Consider the following 17,915-nt stretch of genomic DNA (forward strand, 5'->3'; position numbering starts at 1 on the left):
TACCTCATGACTGCCGCCCACAAACAATACAGGCAGCCACACAAAAGAGCCGTCAGCGCTAACCAAGCACACCCGTGACGTCACTCTCGGCTGTCAGTCACGCCGCATCCTCCTCCGAAAGCTACAAGATCACTGCCAGGCAAGGAGAGACGGTGACAGACGAATGGGAGGAAGAGCTGGGGCAATATTAGGGGCGGAGACTTTGGGCGTCCAATCAAATAGAGCTAGAGGTCCATCCTTCCATATTAGCATCGTCTCTAGCAACAGGTGGTGACGTCACGGGGAGCGCGCTGCGCGGCCCCGCGGTGCTAAATATGGAGCTGTCCGCTGTCGGGGAGCGAGTGTTTGCGGCTGAATCGCTTCTCAAAAGACGTATCCGTAAGGTAGGCGGATGGGGGTCGTTTGCGGCTTTTTTTTAGCATTTGCTTTTCTTTTCGTTTGCCTTGTTTTGCATCGTTTCTCCACACTAGGCCTCAATCCTCGAAATAGCATGATTTTCTAGCCGAATGCAGATAGGGGGCGCTGGGGAGCACCAGGAATAGGATCTGAATGCTGGCCTGCAGTATGTCTGCCATCGGCTGTGGGTGGATAGCAGAGATCTCGGCAGATTGAGGAGCGTTTTGGTAGCAGCAGAGTGACAAGGGCTCAGATCTCCAGTCTACATGTCTTGTAGTGGTCTCCTGCCTCTTGTGAGGGGCTGCGCCAGACTGGGTGTGCAGGGGAGACCACTGACAGCTCCTGGCATTATTGTCTGACTATATACTGCTGTGTGTATATGGCAGTGGCCTAAGGATGGCGCTGATGAGCCCCAGTGTATACAGTGTATATGGCAGTGGCCTAAGGATGGCGCTGATGAGCCCCAGTATATACTGTATATATGGCAGTGGCCTAAGGATGGCGCTGATGAGCCCCAGTGTATACTGTATATATGGCAGTGGCCTAAGGATGGCGCTGATGAGCCCCAGTGTATACAGTGTATATGGCAGTGGCCTAAGGATGGCGCTGATGAGCCCCAGTATATACTGTATATATGGCAGTGGCCTAAGAACGGCGCTGATGAGCTCCAGTATATACTGTATATATGGCAGTGGTCTAAGGATGGTGCTGATGAGCCCCAGTGTATACTCTATATATGGCAGTGGCCTAAGGATGGCGCTGATGAGCCCCAGTATATACTGTATATATGGCAGTGGCCTAAGGATGGCGCTGATGAGCCCCAGTGTATACTGTATATATGGCAGTGGCCTAAGGATGGCGCTGATGCGCTCCAGTATATACTGTATATATGGCAGTGGTCTAAGGATGGCGCTGATGAGCCCCAGTATATACTGTATATATGGCAGTGGCCTAAGGATGGCGCTGATGAGCTCCAGTATATACTGTATATATGGCAGTGGTCTAAGGATGGTGCTGATGAGCCCCAGTATATACTGTATATATGGCAGTGGCCTAAGGATGGCGCTGATGAGCTCCAGTATATACTGTATATATGGCAGTGGCCTAAGAACGGCGCTGATGAGCCCCAGTATATACTGTATATATGGCAGTGGCCTAAGGATGGCGCTGATGAGCTCCAGTATATACTGTATATATGGCAGTGGCCTAAGAACGGCGCTGATGAGCCCCAGTATATACTGTATATATGGCAGTGGCCTAAGGATGGCGCTGATGAGCTCCAGTATATACTGTATATATGGCAGTGGCCTAAGAACGGCGCTGATGAGCCCCAGTATATACTGTATATATGGCAGTGGCCTAAGGATGGCGCTGATGCGCTCCAGTATATACTGTATATATGGCAGTGGTCTAAGGATGGCGCTGATGAGCCCCAGTATATACTGTATATATGGCAGTGGCCTAAGGATGGCGCTGATGAGCTCCAGTATATACTGTATATATGGCAGTGGTCTAAGGATGGCGCTGATGAGCTCCAGTATATACTGTATATATGGCAGTGGCCTAAGGATGGCGCTGATGCGCTCCAGTATATACTGTATATATGGCAGTGGCCTAAGGATGGCGCTGATGAGCTCCAGTATATACTGTATATATGGCAGTGGTCTAAGAACGGCGCTGATGAGCTCCAGTATATACTGTATATATGGCAGTGGCCTAAGGATGGCGCTGATGAGCTCCAGTATATACTGTATATATGGCAGTGGCCTAAGGATGGCGCTGATGAGCTCCAGTATATACTGTATATATGGCAGTGGTCTAAGGATGACGCTGATGAGCCCCAGTATATACTGTATATATGGCAGTGGCCTAAGAACGGCGCTGATGAGCTCCAGTATATACTGTATATATGGCAGTGGCCTAAGGATGGCGCTGATGAGCTCCAGTATATACTGTATATATGGCAGTGGTCTAAGGATGGTGCTGATGAGCCCCAGTGTATACTCTATATATGGCAGTGGCCTAAGGATGGCGCTGATGAGCCCCAGTATATACTGTATATGTGGCAGTGGCCTAAGGATGGCGCTGATGAGCTCCAATATATACTGTATATGGCCGTGGTTTGATGAGCACCAGTATATATGGCAGTGGCCTCAGGATAGCGCTTGGCCTCAGGATAGCGCTTATTAGCTCCAGTATATGCTGTATATATGGCCCCCTTCTGATGAGCTCCAGTATATACTGTGTATATGACTGTAGTCTGATGACTACCTGTGTATAATGTATACATGGCAGTGGTCTAAGGATGGCGCTGATGAGCTCCAGTATATACTGTATATATGGCAGTGGACTAAGGATGGCGCTGATGAGCTGCAGTATATATGGCAGTAGGCTAAGGATGGCACTGATGAGCCTTAGGCCACTGCCATATAGACAGTATATACTAAGGATGGCGCTGATGAGCTCCAGTATGTACTGTATACATGGCAGCGGTCTGATGAGCTCCAGTATATATGGCAGTGATCTGATGAGCACCTGTTTGTGTCAGTGATCTGATGAGCTCCAGTATGTACTGTATATATAGCATTGATCTGATGAGCACCAGTATATACTGTATACATGGCCGCAGTCTGATGAGCACCAGTATATATGGCCGCAGTCTGACCATCAGTTTATACTGTATACCGTAACCCCTTTTATATTTTCTGCTTCATGACAGGGCCAGGATGTAAATTGTCATAACAAGAAGTCGCCTCTTCCTGTTCAGACATAATGTTATGGCTGCATCTGATCACTGGACACTGACTGCAGCTGTCACTTGATCGCAATGATAAATGCTGGTGTGGTCGGAGAGTAGTTTTTTATATCTTACACCAGCCACCCTGGGCTTATTGTGACAGTAGTGATCCTGAACCCAGGACATATCAGAGTAGGAACACTCACAGCCTAACCTTCCACAGCAGAATCTGCATGTTATCGTACTGAACTTGGCTTGGTTTTTATCTGTGAGATGCATTTTGGCATACTACATGTTTATAAATCTGCATTGCTGGTCCGTGCAGAAAAAATTCTGCAGCGTTCTGACGAAATTTGGCTGTTACAGTAATCTGCAGATTTCTCGTTTCCCTTTTGAGCATTCCTGCGTGTATCAAACATGGCGTAAAGAGTCATGCACCTGTTACATTCCAGAGAAGGTGCCAGATAAGGGCATTTTCACATCATATTTAATGGCGTGTTCTCATCTTCTGTGTCCATGAGCTTCCTTGTTGCAGGGATAGATAAGCTCTTTAAGATTAAAGGGAATCTTTAAATGTGTTATCATCGATAGGGGGAAAAGGATCTCCCTCCAATTCTGCCTTCAGAGCTTATCTTAAATGTAAGGGGTGGTTACCAGTGTGAGACATATAATGACTGAGTCCTCTGCTCTTCTGATCTACATGTCTCACAAGGGTAACGCCCCCTTTCATTTAAAATAAGCTTTGGAGGCAGATTCTCTTGCAGATCTGTGTCCCATAGATTTTAACAGCTCATTAACATATTAAGAAAAACGTGTTTTTGGTTTTTTTTTCTAGAATTAGAAATCAGTTCACTTTTACATACAGTAATTCTGTCATTTAAATATAGTTTTCAAGGCAAATATTCTTTAATAGATGGGTAGCAATATGTTAGTGAGATTTATAATCATTGCCTTGCATGTGTAGTTTACTGTACATGTATTTAAGCCATAAATAAATCAAAGTTAAGAAATGGTGTGGGGTCACCCGAAATTTTAATAACCAGCTGAAAGAAAGCAGACATCTGGGGCCTGATGTTTATAGCCTGGGAAGGGAGTAATAAACATGGATCTTCCCAGGCTATTAATGTGAGCTCAGAGCCTTATTAACTTGGCCTTTACTAGTTATTTAAAATGGGGTGGGGACCGCCCTGGTGTGGGGTTATAGTATTGGGGTTGTCAGCTTTGTATTGGCAGCTAACATCAAGCCCAGGGTCATAGTCTTAGGGTACGTGTCCACGTTCAGGCTGGCCGGCGGTTTGGACGGAGCGGCAAACCCGCTCGGCCCCTTCTGTAGACTCGATGATGCCGGATGCGTTCATTGCACACATCCGGCATCATCGCACCCCACACATGGAGCCCTGTGCTTTACCTTGCGGCGGCGCAGCGTCACTGCAAGGTAAACGGACATGCTGCGATCTAAAAGACGCATCACATGTCCTGAATCGCAGGGCCGCCGGATGCGTGTTACCACGCATAGTGGAGACGGGATTTCATAAAATCCCCTCCACTATGCTGTAACATCTGGACGCTGCGTGTTTGACTCTGCGGCTCTACGCAGCGTCAAACACGCAGCGTTTCCTGAACGTGAAAACATACCCTTATAGACATCTCTCCATTACTAACCCCTGGACTGCCAATACAAGGCTGAGAGCTGGGGTGGCTGAGAGCTGGGGTGGCTGAGAGCTGGGGTGGCTGAGAGCTGGGGTGGCTGAGAGCTGGGGTGGCTGAGAGCTGGGGTGGCTGAGAGCTGATGTTTTTAGCCTGGGGGGCAGTATCCATGACCCCATCCTAGCCTATTAATGTCAGCCCGCAGCTGTTTGCCTAGCCCTTGCTGGTTATTAATTATAGGGGCCCCATGTCATTATTTTTTGTGTTGGTCCCCCATTTTAATAACCAGTAAAGGCTAAGTATACAGCTGATATGAATCCCCTTGGAAGCTCCATGTTTACCACCTTCATAGGCTGTAAACATCTGCCTCCAGCTGTCTGCTGTCTCCCAGCTGGTAATTAAAATGATGGGGGACCGCACTCCATTGTTTTTTTTTCTCTAAGTTATTTAAGCTAAATCCATGAATATTAAGCTTCACAAGCACTGCACTAGTTATATATTTGTGACTGACCTCTTTCTATCTATTCTATTCTGATGGTTCACACAGTTGATTTACTGTACTCGACTGATGAGTGCGTGTAAAAATCGGTTGTCACACGCATGGTCCGTGTGTGTGTTTTGTTTAGTTTTTCGCATCCATTGACTTGCATTGGCAAGTCTCAGCCTATATATGTGGCCAATTGCAACATGCTCCAATATTTTTCTCAGTCCGATCTGAGAAAAATAATTGCAGACAAGCAGGAAATCATAGAATAAAAATTGTCAGAGTTCAATCCAATTCCCCACCCCCAAGATGAAAGGCAATATTGCCTTGCGCAGGCGTGTACTCCGGAGGACAGAGAATGAACTTCAATCCAATATTGCGGCCAGCATGCAGCCAGCGGGTAAGGAAAGGGTGAATCAAACACCCGAAAACCCCGCCCATATGACCCAAAACCGGTCTGGCCAAATTCAGGTGACAGGTTCCCTTTAAGGTTAAATTCACATATCTGTGGGCTGCTTTCTGAGTAAGGAGGACAAAAAAAGGACAAATTAAAAATTGATCGCCTGATGAAAATCTATAGGTCAGGTGTTTCACCTGTATAGCATTAATTGGTATTGCAAGCTAATAGATGTGTGTGTGTGTGTGTGTATATATATATATATATATGTATATCTCTATCTCTAATCTCTCAGCTTCTCTACATGTCTGACAGCCATTCCATTCCATTCCAGTGTCAGTTGAATTCCAACCAGAGTACACTTCATTTTACTTAATGTGCTTCTTCTGATTAGGTGATCACCTGAACCAAATCTTATTTAACAAAGGAAAGTATAAAAACCCTGCTGTGGTGTTTACAATCCTCTTGCGATAGGACAGACTGGGTGGAAAAACAAGTGCTAGTAATATCTCAAAAGTAATAGGAATGAAAAAGTAATTTTTTACCATGACAAAAAGAAAAACCTTGAGTGAGGAAAAGAAGGGCTCAATTCTGGCTTTACTAGCAGAGGGACACAGTGAGTGTCATGTTGCCTCAATCCTTAACATTTCAAAGACTGCAGTCCATTACAACAAGGTCAAGCAGCAGACATTGGGGACAACAAAGCTACAGAGCAGCAGAGGGCGAAAACAACTATCCATTGACCGGGATAACCGTCATCTTATTCGAATGTCACTCAGCAACCACAGGATGACGTCAAGTGACCTGCAAAAGGAATGGCCGCTGGGGTGAAGTGCGCAGCAAGAATAGTTCGTAACAGTCTCTTAGAGGCAGGGCTCAAGTTATGTAAAGCTAGATAAAAAGCCTTTCGTCAATAAGAAGCAAAGGAGAGCCAGGTTGAAGTTTGCCAAAGGCCATAAGGATTGGACCATAGAGGACTGGAGTAAGGTGATCTTTTCTGATAAGTCTAATTTTCAGCTTTGCCCAACACCTGGTCTTCTAATGGTTAGACTGAGACCTGGATAGGCGTAGAAGCCACAGTGTCTTGCACCCACTGTGAAATTTGGTGAAGGATCGGTGATGATTTGGGGATGCTTCAGCAAGGCTGGAATTGGCAGGTTAATCTTTGCGAAGGACGTATAAATCAAGCCGCATACAAGGTTATCCTGGAAAAAAACAGTTGATTCCTTCTGCTCAGGCAATGTTCCCCAACTCTGAGGACTGTTTTTTTTTTTCAAGCAGGACAATGCGCCATGCCACACAGCTAGGTCAATCAATGTGTGGATGAATGACCACCACATCAAATCCTTGTCATGGCCAGCCCAATCTCCAGACCTGGACCCCATTGAAAACCTCTGGAATGTAATCAAGAGGAAGATGGATAGTCTCAAGCCATCAAACAAAAATGAACTGCTTATATTTTTGTTTCAGGAGTGGCACAAGGTCACCCAAAAGCTTTGTGAAAGACTGGTGGAAAGCATGCCAAGATGCATGAAAGCTGTGATTAAAAAATCATGGTTATTCCAAAAAATATTAATTTCTTAACTCTTCCTGAGTTATAACATTAGTATTGTTGTTTCTAAATGATTATGAACTTGTTTTCTTTGCATTATTTGAGGTCTGAAAGCACTGTTTTTTTTTTTTGTTGTTTTTTTTTTAACCATTTCTCCTTTTCAGAAAATAATTACAAAATTTATTGCTTGGAACTTCGGAGACATGTTGTCAGTAGTTTATAGAATAAAAGAACAATTTTTACATTTTACTTAAATATACCTATAAATAGAAAGATCAGACAAACTGCAAAATGACACGCTTATTAAAAAAGGATCCAGCAAGTCTTTTTTTCACATACCGGAAAAATGAGTCTGATGTGCAGAATTGGTTTCACTTTCGTTGCACAATTTTCCCTTACTTTTATGATTCTCGGCTGCACATCCTACACAAGGGTACGTGCTGCTGACTAATAACTATTTCGACGCCCACACGAGATGCGATCAATAAGAAAGAAGCGTTTTCTTGTTTCTCGTCTGATAATCCCTGAAATTTACACTGGGCAGCAATTATCAGAATCGTCTCTGTAGTTTGGATATTATTAATATCAATATAAAAAATTTACTGTGTGAGAAACATGTTCACAAAATCTTTAGTTTCTTTATCGGGATCTTTGCTTGGGCTCAACAGTGACTTTCCCTGCAGTCCAGGAGTAAAGGCCAAACTTTTCTTTATTCTAAGTATCACAGTTAACCAATGTCGGAAAGTAGTTAGCGATTCACAAATGGGTTTCCTCACCTACAGTATTCGGTGGATCGGCCTTCACATCCCAAGGTTATGCAGCTTTCTTGGCTTTCTGACCCTGCTTGCTTTGTTGTCAGGCCTGTCAGAACAAAAACTTGGAACAAGGATGAATTCTCATTGCCATGCAATAAAGGAGGAGGGGGGGGGGGGGGAGGACAGATTTACCTGTGGCCAAGCATTTTTGCAGCCTGTCACGGATCCCAGGGAGGATATCGTTATTCTTGGTCCTGGGGGTGGGCCAGGCTCTGGCCTCATGGAGTTCCCGCCTATCCGGTGCCCCAGGTAGTGGACTTCTCTCATGCCCATCTGGCACTTTCCCGGCTTGATGGTTGAAATTCTTCCTATTTCCTGACATAGCCCTGATCACAGCATCACGGACATGAAATTGCTGGTATTGAAAGATAATTTCACATCCGAGAGACACGGAAGAATATGGGAGTACAAACTTATGGTGACCTGTGCCACATTCAGAGCAGGAATGAATGTGTCACATGGATTCGTCTTTTTACATCAATTACGGAATGTGCTCCTCAGACCATTTGGGGCATCATAACCCTGGACCAGACCTCAATCAGAGGACAATAAAACTTTCACACTCCTTATCTATGAACTGCTGCATTATTTACTGCCACAGCTGTTTTCTCCCCTTCCCTCATTACTAGATCTGCTTCACATCACTTGTCATCTTTGCTGCATTCTGTGTCCTGTTGTGTATTATGTGACTCTTCAGATTTTCTGTTAAGGTACCTTCACACGAAGCGACGCTGCAGCGATAGCGACAACGATGTCGATCGCTGCAGCGTCGCTGTTTGGTCGCTGGAGAGCTGTCACACAGACCGCTCTCCAGCGATCAACTATGCCGAGGTCCCCTGGTAACCAGGGTAAACATCGGGTAACTAAGCGCAGGGCCGCGCTTAGTAACCCGATGTTTACCCTGGTTACCAGCGTAAAATCTAAAAAAAACAAACAGCACATACTTACATTCACGTCCCCCTGCGTCCACTTCCTGACTGACTGAGCGCCGTACAGTGAGAGCAGAGCGGTGACGTCACCGCTGTGCTGCTTTCACTTTCACTTTGCGGCGCTGAGTCAGAGGAGGAAGCAGACTGCAGGGGACGCAATGTGAGTATGTGCTGTTTGTTTTTTTTACATTTTACGCTAGTAACCAGGGTAAACATCGGGTAACTAAGCGCGGCCCTGCGCTTAGTAACCCGATGTTTACCCTGGTTACCAGTGTAAAATATCGCTGGTATCGTTGCTTTTGCTTTCAAACACAACGATACACAGCGATCGGACGACCAAATAAAGTTCTGGACTTTATTCAGCGACCAGCGACATCACAGCAGGATCCTGATCGCTGCTGCGTGTCAAACGAAACGATATCGCTAGCGAGGACGCTGCAACGTCACGGATTGCTAGCGATATCGTTATAATGTCGTTTCGTGTGAAGGTACCTTTATTCTGTGCCTGATGAAGGGACCTGAGTAGTCTAAAAAGCTTGCTATTTATTGCCATCTTTTCAGTTAGCCATTAAAAGGTATCAGCCTCTGAGGACTCTCGGATTTTATTTTTTTGGAAGAACTCTAGACCTTTTTATGATTTGCCACAAGCAAGATTAAAGGCAATAAACATATTGACTTGTATATTTTATTTCAGTTGCTAGGTGTTTCTTAATCAATCCTAGTCTAAATTCTAAAATGAAAAATTACATGGCCAGCTCTCTATGGCTGTTTTGCTTGTAAACCGTATTGCCAAACCTTATCCAGCCTATTGCTGGTATGTTGAAACCTTTCCACCTACAACACTATCATAATATTTATAGAACCAAAAAACGGAGTAAACCAGCCCCACAAAGCAAAGGAAGTTACATGGGAATAATAGAAAATTCGTATCGATATCAACAAATAGGGGTTAAACACTCCATTATTTCCCCTAGTCAGAGTATTTCAAGAGTCCTTCCCATGAACTTACCCATACTGTGAATGGATGGCTCCCCGAGGTGCTCAGTTGCCCCTTGACGCGCGTTTCGCCGCCTAGCTTTTTCGAAAGGGGGTTGAACCCATGTTCCCATGTAACTTCCTTTGGATGTATTAGCTTCCCTGGAGATTGCTCAGTTTTCCTGCATGTTTTCTCCTCAAAATCTCCTTTTGTATTTGCTATGATAGCAGTTTACTGAGAGTATGTATTTGTGTCTATTGTTGTGACTTTTTGTGATAATAAAGCATTTGTATATTTTATCATGCTTTGTGGGGCTGGTTTACTCCGTTTTTTCGTTCTATATGTTTTTTGGAGTTGTCCTTATAACCCGGTATACTTGGGTAATACTAGGATAGGGGTGATACGAGTGTCCTCTCAACCCCCAGTTGTTTAATACGCTTATTGATCAGTGTTTGGATACTATCATAATATTATAGAATTTACTTAACACTTGGTCATTTTTCATACTGTCCAGGTTTTTATTTTATTTTTTTATTCTATATAAAGTGATATATATATATTTTAATTATTATTTTTGCTCTCTAGGGTCGAATGGAGTATTTGGTGAAGTGGAAAGGCTGGTCTCAAAAGTAAGAGAATAACTTATATTGATAGTTTGTTGTTCATAATTTGAGTATAACAAAGAAAGGGTTCACCGTACCTTGTATTACCGTTTCTAGCCTTGACGATACTTGTAATTAAGTTTCACACATCCAGGGAACGCTAATATGTTGCTCTAATGGCAAAACCCTGTCTGACAGGTTGGGTCAGGACACCAGCTAAACTGCCTTATGTGAGGTAGCCCAGGTCAGACCACCAAAGGTAGGACAGTTATTGCAATTGGATCACAGTTTGTGTATCATGGATGTGTGAAAAGAATATTTTATATGTGCAGCTCTCTCATCTCTACAGATAATTGTGGGGAGAGGGACCAACACACACACCCACTTAACAATAATAGAAGATATATGCTGTCTGTAACATTTAGGCCGGTTTCACACGTCAGTGGCCCCGGTACGTGTGGTGACAGTTTCCTCACGTACCGGAGACACTGACACACGTAGACACATTAAAATCAATGTGTCTCTCCAGATGTCAGTGATTTTTCGCGGACCGTGTGTCCGTGTGCAAAACACGGAGACATGTCAGTGTTTGTGGGAGCGCACGGATCACACGGACCCATTAAAGTCAGTGGGTCTGTGTAAACACATACCGCACACGGATGCCGTCCGTGTGCATTTTTCCTGTCATAGGGTTAAAATTGTAAAAATTGCTGCAATACACGGACACACGTACAGCTCACGGACATCACACGGATAGTCTACGTGAGCACACGGATAACTCCGGTACCGTTTTCTCCGGTACCGGAATTATCTGGACGTGTGAGACTGGCCTTAAAAAGACTCTGTTCAATCAAGGTATAGGTGCTCATTTCATCATTATGTGACCAAACACCTTCTCACTTAGTTGTTTTCCATCTATCTCCTCCCTTCCCTGACACTGTGAAGCCAGAGCTGTCAAATCAAAGAAGAGGGACAAAGAAGCAGGTGTGAAGGTGCATTTGAATGAGTGGTCACACCTTTTGTGCATCTGGTGTTGGGACTTTGTCATCACAGAATGAGTGTTCAAACCTGAGTCCCTTTAACTTTTGGTAATAATTCTTACCGCCATGGTCATTGGGAGGTATGCAAAAAGTGGAATCGCACAGACAACTTGCTTCTGATCCCTGACATGTGCTGCACCTTGATACCAAAATACAAGTTGGATATTCAAAGCCATAAATTGAAAGGGTTGCCCAGACTTAGGAGAATACATGTAGTTTGCAGGCACTCTGAGTGACGATTCGTGACCGCATGCAATGTGTACATGGTCATGATGCACCAGTATTCCTGGTTCGAGCAGGTAGTCATTTGCATACTTGCGGTCAGATGCGATTAGTCTTATCCTATTTCGCTCAAGTCACTTCTATTGAGAGAAGCCAGACATGCCTAGTTCCGGTACCATATAGATGGCCACTGGGAAGAAGCGCTACAGTAAGCGCTGCTCCCCGGCGGCTGGTGCTGAAGATGGCTCTCATCATTTTCCCCTGCTCTGCCAGCGATCGGCGCAAGCAGAGGAGAATGATGACAGTTATAGTAAAGTCGGAACGATGACAGCAGGTGGGGGCTTTTTGAGACTGTTGTTTCCATCATTCGACACTTGCTGCCGCTAATAACAGTGACAGCAGGAGAGGAGGATGGGGGTATCCCTCAGCCGCCGCCTGCGATCTAACGAAATAAATGAATGAAAAACCTGACTTGGGTTCCCCCTTATTTTCTTGAACCAACCAGGCAAAACTCACAGCTGGGGGCTGTAACCCTCAGCTGTCAGCTTCTCAGCTTCAGCAAGGTTGGTTATCACGAATAGAGGGGTCCCCATGCTGTTTAATTACTTAATTAATTTTTTAAAAAAAACAGCGCGTGTTTTCCACCCCCCCCCCCCCCCCCTCCATTCTTGACAACCAGCCTTGCATAAGCTCACAGCGGTTGGTATTCTCAGGCTGGTAAGGGGCCGTAGATATTGCCCCCAACCTAAAAAACAGCAGCCTGCAGCTGCCCAGAGAAGGCGCATCTACTAGATGTTTTCTGGCGCTTTGCTCGGCTCTTCCCAATTGCCCTGTAGCGATGGCAGGTGGGGTTGATATTTGTGGCGTTGATGTCACCTTTGTAATTTGTCAAGTGACATCAAGCCCACGGCTTAGTAATGGAGAGGTGTCTATAAGACACCTCTCCATTACTAATCCTATAGTTATATGGTAAATAAAGACACAGCCAGAATAAAATCCTTTATTTGAAAAAATTACACACTCCTTTATTAATCTCAATTGAACCATACTTACTGCAATGCCTAATTCCCCGAAGCCCTCGATCTTCTGTAATAAAAATGTAAAATAAAAAAAAACAACAATATTCCATACCTGTCCGTCTTTCTGTCCCATGTCGAAATCCATGTCTGGGGGCTAAATAGTTTTCAACCTGGACGGTGCCAAGATGCGACCGTCCTGGCTGAAAACCACTGGTGAGTGAGCTGCTGAGAGTGCAGCATCATTCACCAGTGGTGACATCACTGGCATTTTCCCACGGGCATGAGGTCACCGCAGTTCAGCCCGGCCTCGATGAGGTCACCGCTGGTGAATGATGCTGTTCTCCCAGCAGCTCATTCACCAGTGATTTTTAGCCGGGACGGTCGCATCTGGGCAGCGACCGGGTTTAAAACTATTTAACCCCCAGACATAGATTACGGCGTGGAACAGAACAACAGACAGGTATGGTATACTATTCTTTGTTTTTTTGTTTGTTTTTTTTATTACAGGAGATCGAGGGCTTTGGGGAATTGGGTGAGGTCTTAAGTATGGTTTAATTTAGGATATCAAAGGAGTCTGTCTTTTTTTTTTTTTTTTTTTTTTTTTTAATAAAGGATTTTATTCTGACGGCCTTTATTTAACTATATGATTAGTAATGGATAGGTGTCTTATAGACACCTATCTATTAATAAGCCGTGGGCTTGATGTCACCTGACAAATTACAAAGGTGACGTCAACCCCACAAATATTAACCCCACTTGCCACCACTACAGGACAAGTGGGAAAAACCATTCAAAGCGCCAGAACTGGCACATTTAATAGATGCGCCTTTTCTGGGCAGCTGCAGGCTGCTGTTTTTGGTTGGGGGTGGGAGGGCAATATCCATGGCCCCTTATCGGACCGAGAATACCAGCCCCCCAGCTGTGAGCTTTAGCAAGGCTGGTAGTCAAAAATGGGGGGACCCGACAACGTTTTAAAAATTTTATTTAACCCCTTCCCGACCTGTGACACAGCGTATGCGTCATGATAGTCGGTGCCAATCCGACCTGTGACGCATATGCTGTGTCACAGAATGATCGCTTTCCTGCAGGCCGGGTGAAAGGGTTAACTCCAATTTCACCTGACCTACAGGAACGGGGGGAGTGGTACTTCAGCCCAGGGGGTGTGGCTTCGCCCCCCGTGGCTACGATCGCTCTTATTGGCTGTTGAAAGTGAAAGGGCCAATCTGTAATATTTCACCTATGAAAATTGGTGAAATATTGCAATCCAGCCATGGCCGATGCTGCAATAGCATCTGCCATGGCTGGAGACCCCGATCTGGCCCCCCCCCCCCCCACCGACTGACGGCGGCGATCTGCTGCCGCAGTCAGTGTTCCCTACCCCTCCGTCCTGTCCTAAACGCCTTCCTCTCCCCTCCGCCCCCCCCCCCCCAGCTGTCCGATCGCACCCCCCCATACTTACCTAGTCCCGGTGTCCTCGGTCTTCTCGCATTGGCGCCGCCATCTTGGAAATCGGCCAGCAGATTCGTTCCCTGTACATTTTGATCGCTGTGATAGAACCTATCACAGCGATCAAAATAAAAAAAAAAAGTAAATAAACCCCCCCCCCCTTCCTTTATCACCCCCATAGGTAGGGACAATAATAAAATACAGAAAATATATTTATTTTAGTTTTTCGGTTAGGGTTAGGGTTAGGGGTAGGGTTAGGGTTAGGGGTAGGGATAGCGTTGCACTTTGGGCTAGGGTTGCACTTTGGGCTAGAATTAGGGTTAGGCTATGTGCACACGGTGCGGATTTGGCTGTGGATCCGCAGCGGATTGGTCGCTGCGGATTCGTAGCAGTTTCCCATCACGTTTACAGTACCACGTAAACCTATGGAAAACCAAATCCGCTGTGCCCATGGTGCGGAAAACACAGCTGCGTTGTATTTTCCGCAGCATGTCAATTCTTTGTGCGGATTCCTCAGCGTTTTACACCTGCTCCATAATAGGAATCCGCAGGTGAAATCCACACAAAAAACACTGGAAATCCGCGGTAAAGCGCAGTGCGTTTTTACCTGCAGATTTTTCAAAAACGGTAAGGAAAAATCCGCACACAAATCCGCAACGTGGGCACATAGCCTTAGGGTTAGGGTTGGAATTAGGGTTAAGACTAGGGTTAGGGGTGTATTGCGGTTAAAGTTGGGGTTAGTGTTGGAGTTAGAATTGAGGGGTTTCCACTGTTTAGGCACATCAGGGGGTCTCCAAACGCGTCATGGCGCCAACATTGATTCCAGCCAATCTTGCGTTGAAAAAGTCAAATGGTGCTCTCTCCCTTCCGAGCCCCAACGTGTGCCCAAACAGTGGTTTACCCCCACATATGGGGTACCGGCGTACTCAGGAGAAACTGGACAACAATTTTTGGGGTCCAATTTCTCCTGTAACCCTTGGGAAAATAAAAAATTGCGGGCTAAATTATTTTGAGGAAAGAAAAATGATTTTTTATTTTCACGGCTCTGCGTTATAAACTTCTGTGAAGCACTTGGGGGTTCAAAGTGCTCACCACACATCTAGACAAGTTCCTTTGGGGGTCTAGTTTCCAAAATGGGGTCACTTGTGTGGGAGCTCCAATGTTTAGCCACACGGGCTCTCCAAACGTGACATGGTGTCCGCTAACGATTGAGCTAATTTTTCATTCAAAAAGTCAAATGGCGCTCCTTCCCTTCCGAGCCCTGCCGTGCGCCCAAACAGTGGTTTACCCCCACATATGAGGTATCGGTGTACTCAGGAGAAATTTCCCAACAAATTTTAGGATCCATTTTATCCTGTTGCCCATGTGAAAATGAAAAAATTGAGGCTAAAAGAATTTTTTTGTGGAAAAAAAAAAGTACTTTTTCATTTTTACAGATCAATTTGTGAAGCACCTGGGGGTTTAAAGTGCTCACTATGCATCTAGATAAGTTCATTGGGGCGTCTAGTTTCCAAAATGGGCTCACTTGTGGGGGAGTTCCAATGTTTAGGCACACGGGGGCTCTCCAAACGCGACATGGTGTCCGCTAAAGATTGGAGCCAAATTTTCATTCAAAAAGTCAAATGGCGCTCCTTCCCTTCCGAGCCCTGCCGTGCGCCCAAACAGTGGTTTACCCCCACATATGAGGTATCAGCGTACTCAGGACAAATTGGACAACAACGTCCATGGTCCAGTTTCTCCTTCTACCCTTGAGAAAATAAAGAAATTGTTGCTAAAAGATCATTTTTGTGACTAAAAAGTTAAATGTTCATTTTTTCCTTCCATGTTGCTTCTGCTGGCTGCTGTGAAACACCTGAAGGGTTAACAAACTTCTTGAATGTGGTTTTGAGCACCATGAGGGGTGCAGCTTTTAGAATGGTGTCACTTTTGGGTATTTTCAGCCATATAGAACCCTCAAACTGACTTCAAATGTGAGGTGGTCCCTAAAAAAAAAAAATGGTTTTGTAAATTTTGTTGTAAAAATGAGAAATCACTGGTCAAATTTTAACCCTTATAACTTCCTAGCAAAAAAAAATTTTGTTTCCAAAATTGTGCTGATGTAAAGTAGACATGTGGGAAATGTTATTTATTAACTATTTTGTGTCACATAACTCTCTGATTTAACAGAATAAAAATTCAAAATGTGAAAATTGCAAAATTTTCAAAATTTTCGCCAAATTTCCGTTTTTTTTTTTCACAAACACAGAAATTATCAACCTAAATTTACCACTAACATAAAGCCCAATATGTGACGACAAAAAAATCTCAGAACCGCTAGGATCCGTTGAAGCGTTGCTGAGTTATTACCTCATAAAGGGACACTGGTCAGAATTGCAAAAAATGGCCAGGTCATTAAGGTCAAAATAGGCTGGGTCATGAGGGGGTTAAATTATTAAAATAACAGTGGGGGCCCCTCTATTCTTGATAACCAATAGTGATGAGTGAATATACTCATTACTCGAGATTTCCCGAGCACGCTCAGGTGTCCGCCGAGTATTTTTTTAGTGCTCGGAGATTTAGTTTTTCTTCCACAGCTGAATGTTTTACATCTGTTAGCCAGCTTGATTACATGTGGGGATTCCCTAGCAACCAGGCAACCCCCACATGTACTTATGCTGGCTAACAGATGTAAATCATTCATCTGCAGCAATAAAAACTAAATCTCCGAGCACTTACAAATACTCGGAGGACCCCCGAGCGTGCTCGAGAAATCTCGAATGACGAGTATATTCGCTCATCACTAATAACCAACCTTGCTGACAGCTGAGGGTTGCAGGCCCCAGCTGTGAGTTTTGCCTGGTTGGTTCAATAAAATAGGGGGGAACCCATTTCGGGTTTCTCATTCATTTATTTCGTTAGATCGCAGGCGGTGGCTGAGGACAACCCCTATTAGCCGCTCCTGCTTTCACTGTTAATAGCGGCAGCAGGTGTTGGACGATGAGTAAGAGTCCCAAAAGCGCCCACCTGCTGTCATCATTCGGACTTTAATATAACTCTCATCATTCTCCTCTGCTCTTGCTGATCGCCGGCAGAGCAGGGGAGAATGATGAGAGCAGTCTTCAGTACCTGCTGCCGGGGAACAGCGCTTATTGTAGCGCTTCTTCCCCGGCGCTGATGCGTGTCACACTGAGGACCTCAATGTGTGTTCTCCGTGTGCAGGACGTTTTGCCGTCCGTGCTTAGAGTAAAAAAATGGACATGTCTACATGTGGGGCACACGGTCCGTGGAAACACACTGACGTGCACAGACCTATTCATTTAAATGGGTCTACCTGTGTACGTGTGAAAACTGTCACCACATTACCGGAGACACGGATGTGTGAAAGAGGCTTTATCCTGTTTCTCTCTATTCACTTCTAATGAGAGAACCCAGACATGTCTAGTTGGCATGTGACTGTAATTTGCATAAATGTGGTTTCCAGACCTTCCACTCACCAGCAGAGTGCAGTGCGCACACTATTGTAATTCTGCCGTAGCATAGTGACCGCAGACTCTTGTCCCAAGCCTGGACAACACCTTTTAAAAGCACTAAAACCATGTCATGGTTAGGGCAACGCCACACGGTGCAGTCATACGGTGCTGTAGTTTATGCACAAATAAGCATAGTTTTCACAC

At 45.0% G+C, this 17,915-nt stretch overlaps 1 protein-coding gene across 1 annotated transcript in view; it reads left to right on the forward strand.

Annotated features, from left to right (window-relative positions):
- The first annotated feature begins 208 nt into the window (after positions 1-208).
- CBX8 (chromobox 8) overlaps positions 209-17,915 on the forward strand; it is a 31,601-nt gene continuing 13,894 nt past the window's right edge. The window contains exons 1-2 of the mRNA XM_077251440.1: positions 209-383; positions 10,519-10,562. Coding sequence (XP_077107555.1) covers positions 315-383; positions 10,519-10,562 — 113 coding nt within the window. The 5' untranslated portion in view covers positions 209-314. The remainder of the gene's footprint in view (positions 384-10,518; positions 10,563-17,915) is intronic.

Source organism: Ranitomeya variabilis, chromosome 4, assembly GCF_051348905.1.
Source record: "Ranitomeya variabilis isolate aRanVar5 chromosome 4, aRanVar5.hap1, whole genome shotgun sequence".
Lineage (NCBI taxonomy): Eukaryota > Metazoa > Chordata > Amphibia > Anura > Dendrobatidae > Ranitomeya > Ranitomeya variabilis.